Here is an 18,144-nt window from a genome sequence, read left to right on the forward strand (position 1 = left end):
GGACAGTGAAGCAACTCAGATTAGCAACAATAGGGAGCCCCTTTTATCCCTAGAGTTTGAGTGACAACAGGAAGAGGTAGTGTTACTGGAACTCAGTGACTGGGCTCTCTAATGGAAGCTGGAGCCAAGATGTGGCTGCCCTGCAGATGCTGGGGCCAAGGAGGGAGGGGATGCCTGGTGGCAGTTGGAGGTGAACCCCAGAGGAGATACAGCTGCTGCTGGAGGCATCTCAAAAAGTGAGATTGGGGATGGGGAAGAAATATCTTAGCTTCTCCCCTCTTCCTACTCTCTGGTTGGTCAAATCTGTCCAGAAGCCAAAAGGCAAGGCGTTGTGGAAAACGTAGTTCCCTTGATACAGGTATTAGGCAGGGAATGCATCTGAGAGTAAGCAACAGATGACAAGCCTAATTATTATCCCCATTTTACAAAGAAATCACGTGAGGAGGAGGTCAAGTTGCCCCAAAACACACTGTCAGTCCAGGTTTCAAATGCAGGCAGTCTGCCTATTCGTGAGCCCATGTTCTCTGTAATCACTGCTACTATACTCCTGGTAATAGTGCTATTGTTATTTTACCCCTGTCAGATTTTCCCCCCTAAACTAGACTTTAAGCTCCTTAAACGTGTCAACTGTGTCTTTCCCTTTATATCATTTATGGCACCTAGCCCTTGTGTCTTTTACAGATCCTATCAGAAAATGTAAGTTGTTGATTAAAACAGGATTATCAGCAGATTTTCATAGGTTCCACATTACTCACAGGAGGGTGGCACTGTTAAAATGTCCTTGATGGTTCTGAATGTCTGCTTTCTCCTTAGTGAAATGTAGCAATCCCTGATCAGATTCTACACAATGGTTTGGTAACAGGGAAAAGCACTAGCTGAGATGAGAAAAATGAATATCTAGATTGCTTGAGGACATCCCAAAGGGAAGAGACACTTATTAAAATTTGAAATGGCTCTACTCCAATGTCATTAAATTCCTACAGCTTGAATTGAGCAACTCTTTCACCTGGAAAGAGGCTATACTATTCCTTAGACTTATTAACAGCTACCATGGTTTGGACTTAGCAGGACTGAAAGCTGGCAGGATTTATGTTTTGTTCTGTTTTCTTAAGAAACAGCTCCTGGGAGCTAAGAGACAGGTATAGGTATGTTGAATAAAGTGTCAAGGATTCCTATTCTGGAAGAAGTTAGGGCAGATATTGGGCCCTTTGTCCTCTCAGGATTATAATGAAATCTTTTGTCACTGAAACTGGTAGGACAACGAGACTGGACAGTTCAGAGTTGTTATATAATTTGAAAAGGAAAGAAGGTGTGCTAGGGCCCTTTTAGTGAGTGTGCATCTCATGTGCTTCTTAGCGACAAGGTAAGTGTCCATATGTTAGTGTAGTGGTTCTGTATATGGGTTTTGGGGTTAGACTACCTCAGTTCAAATTTAGACTGTACCACTTACTAGCATATGACCTTATCAGCTAATTAGTCTGGTAATACTATAGCATTATAACGTATTACATTATCTTGCTTTTCCTCCTATCTCTCTGATTGTACTTTCTCAGTCCATTTGGATGATCTCTTCTCACTTTTCCAACCTCTAAACATCGGGTCTCATTTTCATATCTCTTCTCTTTTCTATCCACACTTAATCCCTTAGTGATCTCATCCAGTCTCATGGCTTTAAATACCATGCATATACTGGTGACTCCCAAATCCCTATCTCCAGCCTGGACCTCTCTTCTAGACATGCAGACTACTGCCTACTCAACATCTCCACTCAGATGTCTAATAGGCATCTCCAGCTCCACATGTCTAAAACTCAACTCTGGATCTCTGCCCCTCACGACAAGCCTGCTTTACCACTCTTCCCCATCGCAGTAATGGGCAACTCCACCCTTCCAGTTACTTAGGCAAAAAAAAAAAAAAAAAAAAAATGGGTGTCATCCTTGACTCCTCTCTTTTGCTCACACCCCACATGTGATCTATCAGCAAATTGGATCTAGCTTTGAAATATATTCAGAATCTGACCACTTCTCATTGTTGCCGTCATGACCACCCTGTCTAAGCCACCATCAACTCTTGTCTGGGTTAACGGAATGGTCTCATAATTGATCTCTCTGTCTTTGCCTCTACCCTACTTCAGTCTATTCTCAATTAGACACAGCAACCTTATTAAAATGCAAGTTAGATCATGTACCTCTTCTGCTCAAAACTCTCCCATGGCTCCTCATCACTCTCAGAGTAGAAGCCAAAGTCCTTACAATTGTAGGTTTATGAGGCCCTGTATGATCTGTCCCTCACACCCATTACCTCTCTGACTTCATCTCCTATTTCTCTCCCCTTTGTTTACTTCACTCCAGTCACACTGGCCTTCACAAGGCTGAAATCAAAGTGTCAGCATGGCTGAGCTCTTATCTGGAGACTATGGAGATGAATCTGCTTCCAAGTTCATTTATGTTGTTTACAGAATTCATTTCCACGTGGTTGCAGGATTGAGGTCCTCATTTCCTTGCAGGCTGTCAGCTGGGGGCCACTCTCATCTCCTAGAGGCTGCCTGCATTTCCTACCACAGGGACCCTTCCATCTTCGAGCCAGCAATGACACATCTGACCTTCCTTGTGCTTCAGATCTCTGACATTCTCTTCTGCTACCAGTGAGAGAAAACTCTCCTCTTAAAGGACTTTTGTGATTAGATTAGGCCCACCTAAATAATATCCCTGATTAGTAACCTCGATTACATCTGCAAAATGCCTTTGGCCACATAATGTAACATAATCACAATTGTGATATCTCATCATATTCATAGTCTTGACAGGGCAGAAAATTTAAGGGAAGCATTTTAGGGTTCTGCCTACTACAGTGATATTCAGACTGTTTAAGAAACCAATCAATCAGCATGTATGCCGGCTATAGTATTGGAACAAGGTCCTGGATACTACCTGCTGTTCCAGATGTTACTCTTTACTTGCTGGATTGTGGGGAGATCTGGGGGTGTACCAGAGGAAACAGCTGGAGTGGCAGCTATTTACCAACTGGTATGGAAATATTTCAATATTTTAAGAACTGGGTAGCCATATCAGTGCATAGCATTTGGTTATCAGTCCTGGTTAGAGGACTAATAATCATGATGTAGCGTGTGAAGTGTAGACTGTTTTGGCTGTGCTTTGAGAGTCTGAGGTTGGTCCCAGATGCCTGGAGGTGGGTGGGGAGACCACCTGCCCTCCTTGGCACTTTGATGGTATGCAAAAGCCCTTTTCCAGCCTTGCCTCCTATCTTTGTGGTGCTAGGTTTGTTTGGATGAATGTCTTCATTTGCATGGCTGTTTTCTGCAGTGGGATAGGCCTTCCATCATCTGAGCCACCAAATGCTGCCACACTGAGGCAGACAACCAATCCTATGTATTTGGGCTCTCCCCAAGCCATCCAGCAGCTGTGGCTCAGTGAGGTAAGTGCTGTTTACCTATTCTCAGCATTAGGGCAAACACTCCACAGCAGCCAAAGATACCAAAGGATCTTTTTAATTTGCTGAATGAGGCTTTATTGAAGACCATCATGAGCCCCATATTTTGTGAGGACTAATCTCAGACAACAGAGATGTCCCTCCTGGGTGGTGTAAGGGGTAGGAATAGAACTTAAGGTTAATGAGCTTTGTGAGAGTTTCAAGATGGCGGCGGCTGCGGCGGCTGGCGCGGAGTAGCTGAGGTGGAAAAGGTGGCCACTGGGCCTCAGGCAGCCGGGAAACTTGTGGACCTTTCTCTGGCCATCTCTTAAGGGAGGACTGCTGCTGCTGGCCGGTCGTGGGGGCTCAACGCCACTTTGCCCCCGGCAGGAGAGGCTGCCTCATTTACAGGCAACAGCTTTGAAGTGTGGAGCAGGAAAAGAACTGATTCTTAGCTGCAAAAGCGAGTCTTGAAACAGGGAACACGGCGCCAGGGCTGCTGTGGATGCAGCCAGGATCCCGGAGGCTGGGGCCGCACTGAAGGCGGCCAGCTGCCCTATTCAGGATTCGAGGTTTCAGGCCGGCATTAAAGAAGACTCCTGGGAGCGCCCGAGCGGCGCCGCGACTGAACAGCCCGAGGCGGCAGCGCCGAGAACACGGAAGGCAACAAACCAGAGACAGAGCGAGCGCCCGACCTGGCACAGCACTGTGAGTGATCCCTGGCAAAGCTCTGTTCGGGGGGTGCATGCCCACGCGGCTCCCCGCCTGCACCACCAGGCCACTCATTGCCCCGGTGCTGCCTCCATTTTCCCAGGTGCGGGCAGCTCCGCCCTGCTCGGCCATCACTGAGCCCATTTGCTTGGCCTGGCGCGGGGCTTTCCGGACCCTGCGGGCCGACCTCCTCTCCCACTCCCTCCACGGTTCTCTGGCAGGGCTGGGGGTGTGGGGCGTCCCGACCAGTTTTGGGAGGGCTAGGAAGTACGGGCGGGCCGACTGTCACTCCACCACACCCTGGACTCCGGCCCCGGTAAACTTCCTGTTACTGGGAGGCAGATACCATCTCTGCGACCACCAGTTTGGAAAAAAGCCTAATGAATTTCTGGTTGGGAATAGTGTGGTAGGAGAGTTCCCAGGTCTGCTTGAACCGGCCGGAGAGCAGGCTGCAGGCGGGCACTAGATTCGGTTTATACCGGGGGGATACAAAGGTGAACAAGACCCGAGAAAGATCTACACAGTGCTACAAAGGCACCCAGAGAGACTGGTCGTCTGTGCCTAGCAGAAACCTGGTAGACTTCCTGGGCGAGGCGGTGCTGAGCAGGGTCTTGAAGGCCCAGCTGATAGACGAGGGGTGCAGAAGACACGCCCCAACCCAGCACAGTGTGCACAGAGGGGGGAGACGTGCGGCCAGGGAGGCGGAGACTCGACAGAAACCACACACCCGGTGGGGTCGCCACTGCACGATCTAACAGCCTGGGCCAGAGCACACGGAACGGGGAGAAGTCCTGTACAGAAAGTGAAAGCTCAACAGAGATCACACACCCTGTGGTACATGATCCACCAGCCCAGCAGAGTACAAGCTGACCAGAAAGGTGGATCCCCGGAGAAGCCCAAGACCCGAGGCAACCACACACACAAGACACTAGAGGCCAACTGAGCAGTCACGGCGGGAGCCATACTAAATTGGCAACCACAGCAACATCCTAGTTAGTCATTAGTCTTAAACCGGTGGACTGTGAAACCCCCTGCCACAATGAATAAACACCAAAAAAAAGACACCAGAAATACAAAAAATCAAGAAAGTACACCACCAAAAGTTAATAAATCTCATACTCTAGATCCTATAGAACAAGAAGCCCTTGAAATAACTGATAAGGAATTTCGAGTGATAATTCTAAGGAAACTGAATGAGATACAAGAAAACTCAGCTAGACATCATGATGAAATGAGGAAAAGTATACAGGATCTGAAAGAGGAAATATACAAGGAAATCAATGTCCTGAAAAAAAATGTAGCAGAACTTGCTGAACTGAAGAAGTTATTCAGCGAAATAAAAAACACAACGGAGAGTTTAACCAGCAGGCTTGTCGAAGTTGAAGAGAGAACCTCTGAACTTGAAGATGGGCTGTTTGAAATAACACAAGCAGACAAAAAGAAAGAAAAAAGAATCAAGGACATGGAAGAAAATCTGAGAGAGATATCAGACAACCTCAAGCGCTCAAATATCCGAGTCATGGGTATTCCAGAAGGGGAGGAAAATGGAGATTCCATTGAAAACATATTCAACAAAATAGTGGCAGAAAACTTCCCAGGTATAGGAAAAATCACAGATCTTCAGATTCAGGAAGCTCAACGATCTCCAAACGTATTCAACCCAAAAAGGCCTTCTCCAAGACATGTCATAGTCAAATTGGCAAAACTCAGAGACAAAGAGAGAATCTTAAAAGCTGCAAGAGAGAAGCGTCAAATCACCTATAAGGGAGCCCCAATCAGGTTAACATCAGACTTCTCATCACAAACCCTAAAAGCTAGAAAGGAATGGGATGATATTTTCAAAATACTAAAAGACAAAGATTGCCAGCCAAGAATACTCTACCCTGCAAGGCTATCCTTCCGAAATGAGGGGCAAATAGTATATTTCTCAGACAAACAAAAACTGCGGGAGTTCACTACCACAAGACCACCCTTACAAGAAATCCTCAAGGGAGTACTGGGTTTGGTTCCTGAAAAATAACTACCACTGCCATAAAAACCTAAGAAAAATCTAAACCAGCTAGTACAATAAAAATGGCATTCATGAAGAGAAAACAAGCTAACAAAAACACTATCTACAACCTAAGGAACCAACAAACAAAGAAACCAAACAGTAAATCAGAAAGCAAGGAACAAAAGACACCTAAGACAACCAAACAACCAATAAAATGCTAAGAATAAATCAACACCTTTCAATAACAACTCTTAATGTTAAAGGCTTAAATTCCCCAATTAAAAGACACAGACTGGCTGACTGGATCAAAAAGCAGGACCCAACTATATGCTGCCTACAAGAGACCCACCTCACCCATAAAGATTCACACAGACTAAGAGTAAAAGGATGGAAAAAGATTTACCATGCAAACAGAAAAGAAAAACGAGCTGGAGTGGCTATTCTTATATCTGACAAAATAGACTTTAAACTAAAAACCATAAAAAGAGACAATGAGGGACACTACTTAATGATAAAAGGACTGATCCATCAAGAAGACATAACAATCATAAATATGTACGCACCCAATGTTGGAGCAGCCAGATTTATAAAACAAACTCTATTAGACCTAAAGAAGGAAATAGACACTAATACCATAATAGCAGGGGACCTGAACACTCCACTGTCAATATTAGACAGATCATCTAGGCAAAGAATCAGTAGAGAAACACAAGATCTAAACAAGACTCTAGACCAATTGGAATTGGCAGATATCTACAGAACATTCCACCCAACAACCTCAGAATATTCATTCTTCTCATCAGCACATGGATCATTCTCCAAGATAGATCACATATTAGGTCACAAATCAAGTCTCAATAAATTCAAAAAAATTGGAATTATCCCATGTATCTTCTCAGACCACAATGGATTAAAATTAGAAATTAATAACAAACAAAACTCTGGAAACTATACAAACACATGGAAATTAAACAGCATTCTACTTAATGACATATGGGTCCAAGAAGAAATCAAGCAGGAAATCAAAAAGTTTATTGAAACTAATGAAAACAATGATACATCATACCAAAACCTGTGGGATACTGCAAAAGCAGTATTGAGGGGAAAATTTATTGCATTAAATGCTCACTTCAGAAGAATGGAAAGATGGCAAGTGAACAACCTAACACTTCACCTTAAAGAACTAGAAAAACAAGAACAATCCAATCCTAAAGTTAGCAGACGGAAAGAAATCATTAAGATCAGAGCAGAACTGAATGAAATTGAAAACCAAAAAACAATTCAAAAGATCAACGAATCAAAAAGTTGGTTTTTTGAAAAGATAAATAAAATTGACAAACCATTAGCATGGCTAACAAAAAAAAGAAGAGAGAAGACTCAAATAACAAAAATTAGAAATGAAAAAGGCGATATTACAACTGATTCATCTGAAATACAAGGAATCATTCGAGACTACTATAAACAACTATACGCCAACAAATTTGAAAATCTGGAGGAAATGGATAAATTTCTGGACACACACAAGCTCCCAAAACTGAACCGTGAAGACGTAGAAAATTTGAACAGACCAATAACAATAAAGGAGATTGAAGCTGTTATCAGAAGGCTCCCAACAAAGAAAAGCCCAGGACCAGATGGATTCACAGCAGAATTTTACCAAACATTCAAAGAGGAATTGACACCGATTCTTTACAAACTATTCCAAAAGATTGAAACGGACGCAAATCTCCCAAACTCATTCTATGAAGCAAACATCATCCTGATACCAAAACCAGGTAAAGATATAACCAAAAAAGAAAACTACAGGCCGATATCCTTGATGAATATAGATGCAAAAATCCTCACTAAAATACTAGCAAACAGAATACAGCAACACATACGAAAAATTATTCATCACGATCAAGTGGGATTCATCCCAGGGATGCAAGGTTGGTTCAACATACGCAAATCAATAAATGTGATACACCATATTAATAAACTCAAACACAAGGACCATATGATCATCTCTATAGATGCTGAAAAAGCATTTGATAAAGTTCAGCACTCATTCATGACAAAGACCCTCTATAAGTTAGGTATAGAGGGAAAGTATCTCAACATAATTAAAGCCATATATGCCAAACCCACTGCCAATATCATCCTGAATGGGGAAAAGCTGAAAGCTTTTCCTTTAAGAACAGGCACTAGACAAGGATGCCCACTCTCACCACTCCTATTCAACATAGTGTTGGAAGTACTAGCCAGAGCAATCAGAGAAGAGAAGGAAATAAAGGGCATCCAGATTGGAAAAGATGAAGTCAAACTGTCCCTGTTCGCAGATGACATGATCCTATATATCGAACAGCCTAAAACCTCTACAAAAAAACTGTTGGAATTGATAAATGATTTCAGCACAGTAGCAGGATACAAAATCAACACACAAAAATCAGTAGCATTTCTTTTCTCCAATAGTGAACATGCAGAAGGAGAAATCAAGAAAGCCTGCCCATTTACAATAGCCACCAAAAAAATAAAATACTTAGGAATTGAGTTAACCAAGGAGGTGAAAAATCTCTATAATGAGAACTACAAACCACTGCTGAGAGAAATTAGAGAGGATACAAGAAGATGGAAAGATATCCCATGCTCTTGGATTGGAAGAATCAACATAGTGAAAATGTCCATACTACCCAAAGTGATATACAAATTCAATGCAATCCCCATCAAAATTCCAAAGACATTTTTCTCAGAAATGGAAAAAACTATTCAGACATTTATATGGAACAATAAAAGACCACGAATAGCCAAAGCAATGCTCAGCAAAAAAAATAAAGCTGGAGGCATAACACTACCTGACTTTAAGCTATACTACAAAGCTATAATAACCAAAACAGTATGGTACTGGCACAAAAACAGACACACTGACCAATGGAATAGAATAGAGAATCCAGAAATCAACCCTCACACTTACTGCCATCTGATCTTTGACAAAGGCACCAAGCCTATTCACTGGGGAAGGGACTGCCTCTTCAGCAAGTGGTGCTGGGATAACTGGATATCGTTATGCAGGAGAATGAAACTAGATCCATACCTCTCACCATATACTAAAATCAACTCAAAATGGATTAAGGATTTAAATATACACCCTGAGACAATAAAACTTCTTAAAGAAAACATAGGGGAAACACTTCAGGAAATAGGACTGGGCACAGACTTCATGAATACGACCCCAAAAGCACGGGCAACCAAAGGAAAAATAAACAAATGGGATTATATCAAACTAAAAAGCTTCTGCACAGCAAAAGAAACAATTAAAAGAGTTAAAAGACAACCAACAGAGTGGGAGAAAATATTTGCAAAATATACATCTGACAAAGGATTAATATCCAGAATATATAAGGAACTCAAACAACTTTACAAGAAGAAAACAAGCAACCCAATTAAAAAATGGGCAAGAGAGCTAAGTAGGCATTTCTCTAAGGAAGATATCCAAATGGCCAACAGACATATGAAAAAATGCTCAACATCACTCAGCATCCGGGAAATGCAAATCAAAACCACATTGAGATACCATCTAACCCCAGTTAGGATGGCTAAAATCCAAAAGACTATGAACGATAAATGCTGGCGAGGCTGCGGAGAAAAAGGAACTCTCATACATTGTTGGTGGGACTGCAAAATGGTGCAGCCTCTATGGAAAATGGTATGGAGGTTCCTTAAACAATTGCAAATAGATCTACCATACGACCCAGCCATCCCACTGTTGGGAATATACCCAGAGGAATGGAAATCATCAAGTCGAAGGTATACCTGTTCCCCAATGTTCATCGCAGCACTCTTTACAATAGCCAAGAGTTGGAACCAGCCCAAATGCCCATCATCAGATGAGTGGATACGGAAAATGTGGTACATCTACACAATGGAATACTACTCAGCTATAAAAACGAATGAAATACTGCCATTTGCAACAACATGGATGGACCTTGAGAGAATTATATTAAGTGAAACAAGTCAGGCACAGAAAGAGAAATACCACATGTTCTCACTTATTGGAGGGAGCTAAACATTAATATATAAATTCACACACACACATACACACACACACACACAAATCGGGGGGGGGAGGGAAGCAGATATAACAACCACAATTACTTGAAGTTGATACAACAAGCAAACAGAAAGGACATTGTTGGGGGGGAGTGGGGGGAGGGAGAAGGGAGGGAGGTTTTGGTGATGGGGAGCATTAATCAGCTACAATGTATATCGACAAAATAAAATTTAAAAAAAAAAAAAAAAAAAAAAAAAAAAGTTTCTGGAAAAAAAAACAAATTACCAATAAACAAAAGTAGAAATCTAAAAAATAAAAAAAAAAAAAAAAAAAAAAAAAAAAAAAAAAAAAAAAAAAATGAGCTTTGTGAGACTAGTCTGTCTCTCCCACCTAATCTTTATTTTTTTTAATGGGTGAATCTGATTAAAATGGCATCAAGAGCAACTTCGCTTGATGGAACTTCTGCATACACATCAAGAACAGTAGTGACAAGGTGACTGTGTTGAAAAAAGTGTCACAGAGGGTTATAAGCAGTTTGAGGGAGATATAAGGATAAAAGGAGGAGCAAGTAACAGCTAATTGCAAATAATAATGATATACAATAAGGCCAGCTTCACCTGCTGCTGCTGGCTGGGACCACAGAGCACAGGCCTGGAGGGATCCCTGCTTCACTATATCTTGAGGATAACTTTATACACTATTGAAGTGGAGCCTCCTCTGGAATAGAAATACAAATTGCTACAGAGCCATGTATTCACATCACCAGCAGCTCTGAATCCTGAATGGAGCATTGAGAAAGAGCTCAACCCTTCAAAGGATTTGTATTATTTGTAGTTCTTGAGCCTTGTCCTAGAATGTACACTAAATAGACTCACAGTGAGACACGTTGACAACTGAGTCTCTACATAGGCTGAGTCAGCCTGTGATACCTTTTGAAGTAGAATTTGTCTTCAGTGGTTTCCCTTTCTGTAGCCTTTCCCCCCATATCAGGGCCCTTCTAAAAATTGCATTTACTACTGAAGTAGAGATGTTGCAAATGGAACTACCATGTAAGCAGACCTGGATATTCTTAGAATCAAGTTGCCCAATATCGGTATCTTACTGGATCCATTTCCAAATAGTAAAAGCACACTCCCAGGAAATTTCAAAGGAGCATGTAGTGTTTAGAATGGTTGGCTATGATTTCAGATGTGTAAGATGGTATAGACACCATTCAGGCCATCTAACCCAGGCTCCCTCGCAAGCCAAGGTGTTTTCTTTGAGTGTAGTAGTAGGTGGCATTAAAACAAAGCCTACTACCAGCAGGTGGTGACAGGAGACCTGGAGTTGATCATTTCCACCCTTCCTAGAAAATGTCACTGAGCTTAGTGGGGAATACCACGGCCTTGCATTAGGTGACAAGAAAATACCTCCTCTTTCTTTTCTTTTCTTTTCTCTCTCTCTCTCTCTTTCTTTCTTTCTTTTTTTGACAGCTGGCTGGTATGGGTATATGAACCTGTGACCTAGGTGTTATAAGGCTGTGCTCTAACCAACTGAGCTAACCAGCCAGCCAATGCCTCCCTTTTCTACTGTCATTAGAAACAATCAAGTGCCAGACACCCAGTGAGAAAACTCCAAATGCCTTAGAATGAATATTGCCATCTTTGACAGGGGTGAAGGATAGGATGGTAGGCATAGGGAGTGGAAAAATCAACCCGAGATTCCATGCCTGCTCATGCCCCTTAAAGAGACAGAGTAGGAGTGAGCATAGATCATTTCAGAGTTCTTGGTCTAGTTGGGTTTGAATGGTGAGACAGAGAGAAACTGAACTGTATCTCATTTCAAACACAAAAGATGAACAGAATTTCAGATCTAGAAAGGACCTTGTGAGCCTATCCTGTTCATTTGTAGACCCACAGGATATCAGAGCTGGAAAGCATATTAAAGACCATCAATTCCAACTCCCTCACTTTTTGGATGAAGAAACTGAGGCCCAAGAAGAGAAAGTAAGTTACCTAAGGTCACTCAGTTATAAGTTATAGAACCAGTACTACAGTCCCTGGTTTTTTAACTCCTAATTTTTTTTTAACTATACTTCCCTCCTTTCTCTACCACCTAAGCACCTAGGATCTAAACCATTCTAGTAGGCAATTTTATAACCTAATTTTTAGACTCTCCAATGACAGAAATTCTACAAACCCACCAGTGAGAATAAATTTCATTGCCATTTATAGTTAGAAAATTCTTTCAAATAGATAACTCTAAAATCTCCTGCTGCAACACACACCCATTCCTCTTTGGTTCGTTCCTTAGTGGAAATGGATCATAGGTGTTCACTATTACCAATAATATTTTAAAAGTGTGGACAATGTGTGTGTATATATATTTTCATAAATACATATATATGTTTATGTAACCAATAACTTAAGCTTATTTTCCATAGGCTAAATGACTTCTCAGTGGCAAACCAAATCTGTGAGAGAGCATCTAGTAAGGAAGACAAGACTTGGGTCCTTTTATTCTGTGCCTTCTGTGCTATAGAATAAAACTTCCAGCAACAGACTGATCCATAGGGAGTGACCCAGCATTTTAACAGGAATTAAACATCCAAACTCACTGACACCCAACTACACAGAACCTCAGATAACCAGAAATCCTTTGCTAATACTCCATTTCTAGAAATCATGGGCAGATTATAAGAAAATAAGCTAAGGTTAGATATTTACTTTGGCGTCAAAATCAGGGCAGGGCCTGAACTGATCCCATATCCTATACCTTCACCATTTCTAGTCTAAGGTAATAAGCACTGCTGATCCAAATGATAAGATGATGGTCAAAAAATTTGGTAGTGGACTCTACTTAAGAACATCTCACAGTGGAGTGCGGTTACTCATATATATTTGATCAAAAAATAGCCTCTTTCTCTCTCTGAGAAGGTCCTTCTTGTGAATGGAATTCTTAGTTTTGGAAGGGAGATGTCTGCATTGAAGAGGGAGATAGAGCCCTTATGCCTAGAGAACCAGATCAGATGAATCAACCCTGGAGATCAGTGGGGTGACATGTTATAGACAAATTGTGCTCATATCCCCTGAGTTTTCCTTACTTAGGCAAGAAAATAGATTCAGAAATTTAAAAATGTTTTCAACAGATAGCCAGAAAGTCTTATTAACTAGAACAACCTATTCTAGATTACCCAGACTCGATAGACTAAGAGTCCTAACTGAATTGTCTTGGAAAGAAATAGTTCAGTCTAACAACTGGGAAAGCTAATATAAAATAATTGGGGCAGAAGACTCTTTCATTGAGCTTCCAATGGGCTCCATGCCAACGTGGCTCCTACTGAAACCAAAGTAAACACCCTTGTAAAGCAAGGCTACTCACGGCAATAAGCTGGTAGGAGTTGTTCATCATGGCAATCAGCATGTTCAGCAGGACTACCAGGGAGATGACGTTGTATGTCCCAAACATGGTAGCTCCCACAAACTCGGTGAATTCGTGTCTGGCTTTCACATTGGTGACATACAGATTTAAAAGGCCAAATACAGACCAGAAGAGTGACTGAAGAGTTTCAAAGAGCCTAAAAAAAATCAAAGGGCAGATTAATTAATTCCCTAGAAAGATCAGGGAAAGAAAAAGAAAACTCGAGTTGATCTGCGTAACAAGGGGGATGCTAGATTTGCAACAGGTAGACTGATGCCACATATTTTGGTCTCTTCCCTGACACAAATCAGTCAGGTCAGTTTGTTTGTTCCCACTTCTATGTCTTATGCATAGAAAAGTCTTGGCATTTAAAATCTGCCCTCAACTGTGGTGATATTCTAGTCAGGGAGACCCTGTGGATACAACTGTACAAGAGGGAAAAGGATGGGTGGGGGGCGGGAAACATTGTTCCTCAGTTTTGGTGGCTGGTGGTGAGAATGCACTTGACATGGTGCAGAAAATGTCATAATGCGGTCTGGTCATCAGGAGAAGCTGACCTGCTGAAAGGCATGCCCAGGAAAAATAGGGGACTGGCATGTGAGGTGGATAAGAATATTCTGGTGAGACATCTGTAGGAAGCTCTGTGGCTTCTAGACTCAGCTGAATTTACAGGGAAAGGGCCACCACCTAGGGGGGAGGATTACTTGTTGGCTGGGTCCATAATAAAATTATCACAGGGATGGAAAGACTTGCCGACCAAACTCTAGAATCCTAATACCAAAGGAGTATCTTTTCAATTTTAAAGGAGATGATTTTAGAGAAAACAACCAGTCCATTTTTATTTAGCAGAGAGTAAACAAACATATGGAACTTGCTAATTCAAGAAGGGGCACAGACTGAAGAACAAATATTCAAGAAGACTTGATATTTAATGTATGGGAGACAAATCCACACCAGGTGGTGAAGGGGGAACTTGCTAATGTTGGCAGCCATCCATAGACAGATCGCAAAGCTAAGCGGGGTACAGTAGAATAGAGATGGGAACTACAGTCCTTTGGACATTTGCTGAAAGTCTCATCTTTGAGATGAGGAATTACTATTTCAAGAGGTAGAAGAATAGAGAGGGTTTACCCTTCTGAATCTAATTCATACCAGCAAAGACGAACTGGAGGGTGAATTGGAAGAGAAAAGCTCTTTGGGAGAAAGCAGTGCCATCAATTTGTATTTCACAAGCTGTGTTTTGAGAGCCCAAATGGAGCGAAGGCATGGTTAGCCCTCGGTCTCATCCTTACCCATTCTGCAGTTCCCTGGATCTGCTATTTCTCATTTCACTATGCCTTTGATAAGCTTCTAACCCTGGATGCAATGCCCCCCCGCCCCCAACCTCTGGACTCTACTCCTGTCCTGTCTTCCTTTCTGTCCGACTTTTGTTTGACCTTTGAGGCGCAGCTAAAGCCCTACCTCCTCTAGAAGCCTGCCCTAACTCCCTTCCTACAAGGTTGGATTAGATGTTCCTCTTTTGTGCTCCCATAGCACCCTAGCCTTATTCCATAAAGGCACATATCACACTGTAGAGGCAGAAGAGGGGAGTGGCTAAGGGCAAACATTAGACTCCTCCACTAATTAACTGACTTTCAGAAAGTTATGTAGCCTCTTTACACTTCAAGTTTCCTCATCTGAAAAATGGTTACTGGTAGGAGAAATCCTAATTGTTAACATTTATTGTGCTCTTATTATATGCCAAGCATTGTGCTAAGTGCTTTGCATATATTATAAGATTTGATTATAACCCTATGAAGTAGCTACTATTATTCTTCTATTTGTCAGATGAGAAACTGAGGCACAAAGAGGTCACATAGGCATGAAGTGGCAGAGGTAGGATTTTTACCCAGCTCTTTTGACTCTGGAGTCCACACACTTAACCACCTTACTGTATCCCATAAGATACTGCATGTAAAACACTCAGCACAGTGCTTGGCATATGGTAAGCATTAAAAATAGCAGTAAATAATCCAATTAAAAAATGGGCAAAGGAGCTGAATAGACATTTCTCAAAGGAAGACATACAAATGGCCAGCAGGTACATGAAAAAATGTTCAACACCACTAATCATCAGGGAAATGCAAATCAAAACCACTTTGAGATATCACCTCATCCCAATTAGGCTGGCTATTATAAAAAAGACAGAGAATAACAAATGCTGGCAAGGATGTGGAGAGAGAGGAACCCTCCTGCACTGTTGGTGGGACTGTAAATTAGTACAGCCATTATGGAGAACAGCCTGGAGGTTCCTTAAACAACTACAGACAGAACTTCCATATGATCCAGCAATCCCATTCCTGGGGATATATCCAGAGGATTGGAAAACATTAGGTTGAAGGGATACCTGCATTCTCATGTTTATCGCAGCTCTATTTACAATAGCTAGGAGATGGAACCAACCTAAATGTCCACTGGTGGATGAATGGATAAGGAAATTGTGGCATATATACACAATGAAATACTACTCAGTCATAAAAAAATGAAATTCTACCACTTGCAACAGCATGGATGAGCTTGGAGAAACTTATGTTGAGTGAAATAAGCAAAGCACAGAGGGATAAATACTGCATGTTTTCACTCATAACTGGGAGCTGAATCTACAAATAAGCAAATGAACTATAAAGAGAGATAGACAGAAAGAAAGAAATAACAATCACAGTAATACGTTGAACTTTTAGGAAACTAGAGGTGGAAAAGGGGAGGGGAGGGAGAGGGTGAGGGGCTAATGAGGAATTGGTCAGAGGACACAAAGAATGATTGTGTATTGTGATGATGAATAAGCTAACTGTACTGATCTAACCACCACACACTCTACACAATTATTGAAAATCAACATCATACCCCATATGTATGTATAATAAAAAATAAAATTGCAGCTCGTCTAATAGTTTACTTGAGTTCTGCATTAGACTATGAACTTCTTGAGGATAAGAATGCTATCTTACTCAGTATTCTCATTGCCTGGTACATAGGAGTTGCTGAATAAATGTTTGTTGAATAAATGTATAAAAGACAGGAGAAACACATAACCAAGGAAAGTTCAAATGAGTGGCATCATCCTGTGATAACAATAGCAGGAAGAATATGAACTGAAATTAAGGGGCAAATATAGAGACAACCAATAACAACCTTTAAAGCTTGATCAGAACAAAAAGAACCTTTGATGGGGACACAGCTTGTATTCGTGTGAATAAAATGGGAAAATATGGGTTGAATGATGGCAGGAGAAATCACTGCTGATTAAGCAGGAGTAGCTGCAAATGAATGGTAATAGTCTGGAAGGAGAGTGCAGTGGTCTGCTAGGACATGGCTCTGTCCTATTTAGCTTTACATGTATTTGTGATTATAGCAAGTTTACATAACAAATCTTACATAACCTTACAGAAACATTCTTATACCTGTATCCCTGGATAAAAGCACAGACTGGAGCTTCTACACCTGGATTGAAATCATGACTCTGCCACTTACCATCTATGCCACTGGGGTAGCCTGCTTAACTGCTTCGTACCCTACCTCCCCTATCTGTAAAGTGGGTAACAATAAGAGTGTCTACCTCATAGCGTGGTAGTGAGTGAGGATCCACGTAAAGCTGATTTGTGATTGTGCCCGGCCCTAGCACTCAGTAAATATTTGTTGTCTTTATTACTAGCACTCAGTAAATATTAGTTATTTTAATTACTATTATTAAACCTTCAGTCTTGTTGTTTTACAATCCTTTATTGTCTTTATAGATTGTTATTCATTTGCATATCTAGTACATGGTTGCAATCATAGTACATACAATTTTTGTGCTTTTTAAAAATTACACATTTTGGGTATAGACACTTTTTTGTATATATACAGAGTCTTCATATGTATCATTTTACTAGCTGCTCAATATTCTATTCAGAATATACCAAGTCTGGCTGACAGGTTGATTAATACTTTGGATGAGACTCAGTGGCATGCTTCTTAGATCTTCAGAGCACACGAGATTGGGAGGGATTGCTAATAAATTGGATGACAGAATAAAGATTCAGAAAGATTTCAACGGCTTGGAGCAATAGACTGGAACTAACAAGATGAAATGTAATAGATCAATGTAGAGCTTTGCTCTCAGGTCAAGTGCCCAAGTACAAGATGAGAGAGGTAGGAGAAAGGCCAAGGGTTTTTGCTGAAAGCAAGTTCAAAGTGTATCAGTAGGGTGACAGAGCTGGCCAGATACTTCAGTCATCCTGGGGTGGGGATGGGGGGACAGAAGTAGAAGTAGATCATCTACAATTAGAGATAAGATTGCTCAGGCCCATCCATGTTGTCGCAAGTGGCTTAAGGTAAAACTGGTGAAATCTGAAAAAGGTAACTGGAGTTTATCAATGTTGATTTCTTGGTTGAGATGTTGTACTATAGTTATTAAAGATGTTGCCACTGGGGAAAATTAGGTGGAGGGTTTACAGTTTCTCTGTATTATTTCTTACAATTGCATGTACAATCATCTCCAAATAAAAAGCTAAAAAAAAGGTAGGACTTCATCCTTTCACTCACTTAATTGTTCAGTAGGAATGTT

The 18,144-nt window shown here is 41.3% G+C and overlaps 1 protein-coding gene across 1 annotated transcript in view; it reads right to left on the reverse strand.

Moving 5' to 3' along the window:
- TRPC5 (transient receptor potential cation channel subfamily C member 5) overlaps positions 1 to 18,144 on the reverse strand; it is a 167,735-nt gene that overhangs the window by 27,687 nt on the left and 121,904 nt on the right. The window contains exon 6 of the mRNA XM_063083212.1: positions 13,521 to 13,716. Coding sequence (XP_062939282.1) covers positions 13,521 to 13,716 — 196 coding nt within the window. The remainder of the gene's footprint in view (positions 1 to 13,520; positions 13,717 to 18,144) is intronic.

Source organism: Cynocephalus volans, chromosome X (assembly GCF_027409185.1).
Source record: "Cynocephalus volans isolate mCynVol1 chromosome X, mCynVol1.pri, whole genome shotgun sequence".
NCBI classification, from domain to species: Eukaryota; Metazoa; Chordata; class Mammalia; order Dermoptera; family Cynocephalidae; genus Cynocephalus; species Cynocephalus volans.